Below are 2,500 nucleotides of genomic sequence, written 5' to 3'. Positions count from 1 at the left end.
GGACATATTTTTTTTTATCTTTTCGACCATGAAAATAAATCATTGTCATGTGATGTAACTATAGCACTCCATCCCTGGTGCCTTATCACCAAAACCCGTGACTGTGACATTGGTCTTTCTGGTACACGAGACGAAGCTTCTTAGTCATGTACCAATTATAGTCGATGTCAACCTTTCACATAAACCAACACTCAATGCTGACATTTGACCTAATCGCACTTAAAAGAAGGGGAAAATCGTGTCGCAGATCTACAGTACATATTTAAGTATCACCGCTATAAACTTATGAATTCTGTGATGTTTTCATCTTTGATCCCCATCGAATATATTAGCCAATGATTTATAATGAAGCGTTAACAGAAAGTCTGTCTAGAGGTTATGCATGCATTCAGAAGCTTTTTGAAGAAGATTCTTAAAATATATTTGCATATTTGGCCTTGTGACTTAAAATATAGGTCAAGGTAATTTATACAAGGATTATTTTAGAACTTAGAAGTATACGTATTTGTCGGCCAATTATGAAACATTTTTTTATGAATTTTTAGGAGACACTTGTTGACAAGTTTGACCTCTGTGACCTTATACATGTTCCGACTAAGAAAAGACTTAAGAAAAATAAGTACAAAATGATGCGATTGACCTTGATACATCAAAAGATTTTTTGGACGGGATGGATGCCTAGCCCCCCCCCTCCCCCCCGTATCGCCACCCCCCCCCCTACTCCCCCCTCACTTCCCCCTCCAGCAGCGTGGTGACCTTCACCTTGGTAATGGAAGCCTGAAACACCGGCAGTTGAACTTTGTGTAACTAATTAAGGCACACCAATAACTACAGTTGCGACAGTGGCGATTTTAAATCAGGACAGGACGCGGCACGGCGCGGCTTACTCTCTCAAAATAGCCAAAACCTTTACTTCACCACACCGTTACAAAGTGAATATGAAACATAAAGCTTGACGTACCAGGATTCGAATGGAGACCGTGTCTCCTGCGTAATGATGGAGCATAGATGTGCCATTCTGCTCGTTTAATATAACAAAATGTCCGTCATATCCCGTGAGAATACATGGTCTTTAATATAAACTGTATTTTGGCGAGGGTAAAGAAAGACAAAGGTGGACAAATCATGCATCACTGATTGGAAATCAAACTATCAAAACCTCAACAGTTTTGTTGTTTAACTTTTGCCTGACGACATACGACAAAAGAATTGTTCCACGCAAAAAATACAGTTCGAAACTTCAACGGATATGACAGCGATTTTGAAGATGAATTTTCGTAAATATCGTTGTCATTACAACAAGTTGAATCGCTCTTTAAGAAATATTTTAATTGTTAAATGTAATTTTAAAGTCATTTCATCGCAATTCTGTCGAATGAAGGCACGTGTTAAAATACAGCTTTTTTTCGTCACTGCCAAATACAGCAAAAACATATGTGGCAGGTTTATTCCCTCAGTGGTAGCGCCAGTGACAGGATGAAAAATCTATACTAATATGAAATTTCGGGGTAGGCGAGAATATCGACCCGGCCCATTTCCGCTCCATAATGACGTCAAGAGGTCATATATTATGACGTCATAATGTCTTGTTTCTATGTACACTTCATCCATTGAGCGAAAGCAGCTTTGTAAATTTCTCCGCAAATCATGGGATGCACATACACAAAAACAACTGAGTTTGAAAAGAAACCACAGAGAGGCCGACTGAGGGCGCTGTTTGGACGAGATCACAAACGTACCAAGGTAATGTAGAAACACTAGAACTGTCTTTTAACATCCCAAATTCTGTCAAACAAGAAGCTTCAGTAGAGCAAATATTGTGGAGACTCACTGCTAGGGTGTCAACTCAAATATATCAAACGTTTCGACAAAACAATGCATTTTTCCAGTCTATATTCGTAATCCCATGACCCAGACATCAGCATTTCTACAGTATTAAGTCAGTTGTCCGCAGTACAGGAATATCAATCACTCGTCAGACCGAATGCCTTGGTTTCACTGACTTTGACAGGTTTTCTTTCACGATAGCAATACGCGTATACATAATATTTAAATTACGTTTTCAATAAACAGAAAAATATCATTTGTTTTGCATTCATTGATTCGAACATTTTATTATCAATACAGGTTCAAATCATTCACATTGGAAATTCTGTAGGAGTGCCAGTCGGTGAGGGCACGCCAATGATCAATTTGACACGGAAGACCGAGCAGATCGTGCTTATGCAGCTGAGAGAAGAGGGGATAATACCAAACAAGGGATTAGGAGGCGTGGCTTTCACTGTGGATTTGAATGAAGAAAGGTCAGACCAAACAACTTCAAATGACGTCTATAATCAACTACCTGGAGTTCCACAATACACACAGAATACTATAAAGCCAGTCTCATTACGACCGCGAAAGTTACCTCCCCTTACCACCAGGAGTGTAAAGTTACCTCCCAAAAAACGAGAAGCAGATGCAGAAGTTTTTAGGAACGAAGCACTACGACGGAAAGGCA

The 2,500-nt window shown here is 39.5% G+C and overlaps 1 protein-coding gene across 1 annotated transcript in view; it reads left to right on the top strand.

Moving 5' to 3' along the window:
- Positions 1–1,647: 1,647 nt before the first annotated feature.
- The window catches only part of LOC132564455 (uncharacterized), a 1,275-nt gene continuing 422 nt past the window's right edge, over positions 1,648–2,500 (top strand). Inside the window, exons 1-2 of the mRNA XM_060229108.1 lie at positions 1,648–1,743; positions 2,128–2,500. The exon at positions 2,128–2,500 is cut by the window's right edge and continues 422 nt beyond it. Coding sequence (XP_060085091.1) covers positions 1,648–1,743; positions 2,128–2,500 — 469 coding nt within the window. The remainder of the gene's footprint in view (positions 1,744–2,127) is intronic.

This window comes from Ylistrum balloti, unplaced genomic scaffold (genome assembly GCF_031769215.1).
Source record: "Ylistrum balloti isolate Yb309-2 unplaced genomic scaffold, AGI_CSIRO_Ybal_v1 Utg372288, whole genome shotgun sequence".
Taxonomy (NCBI): domain Eukaryota; kingdom Metazoa; phylum Mollusca; class Bivalvia; order Pectinida; family Pectinidae; genus Ylistrum; species Ylistrum balloti.
The sequence above is the reverse complement of the archived record's forward strand: the minus strand, read 5'-3'. Positions and strand labels throughout refer to the sequence as shown.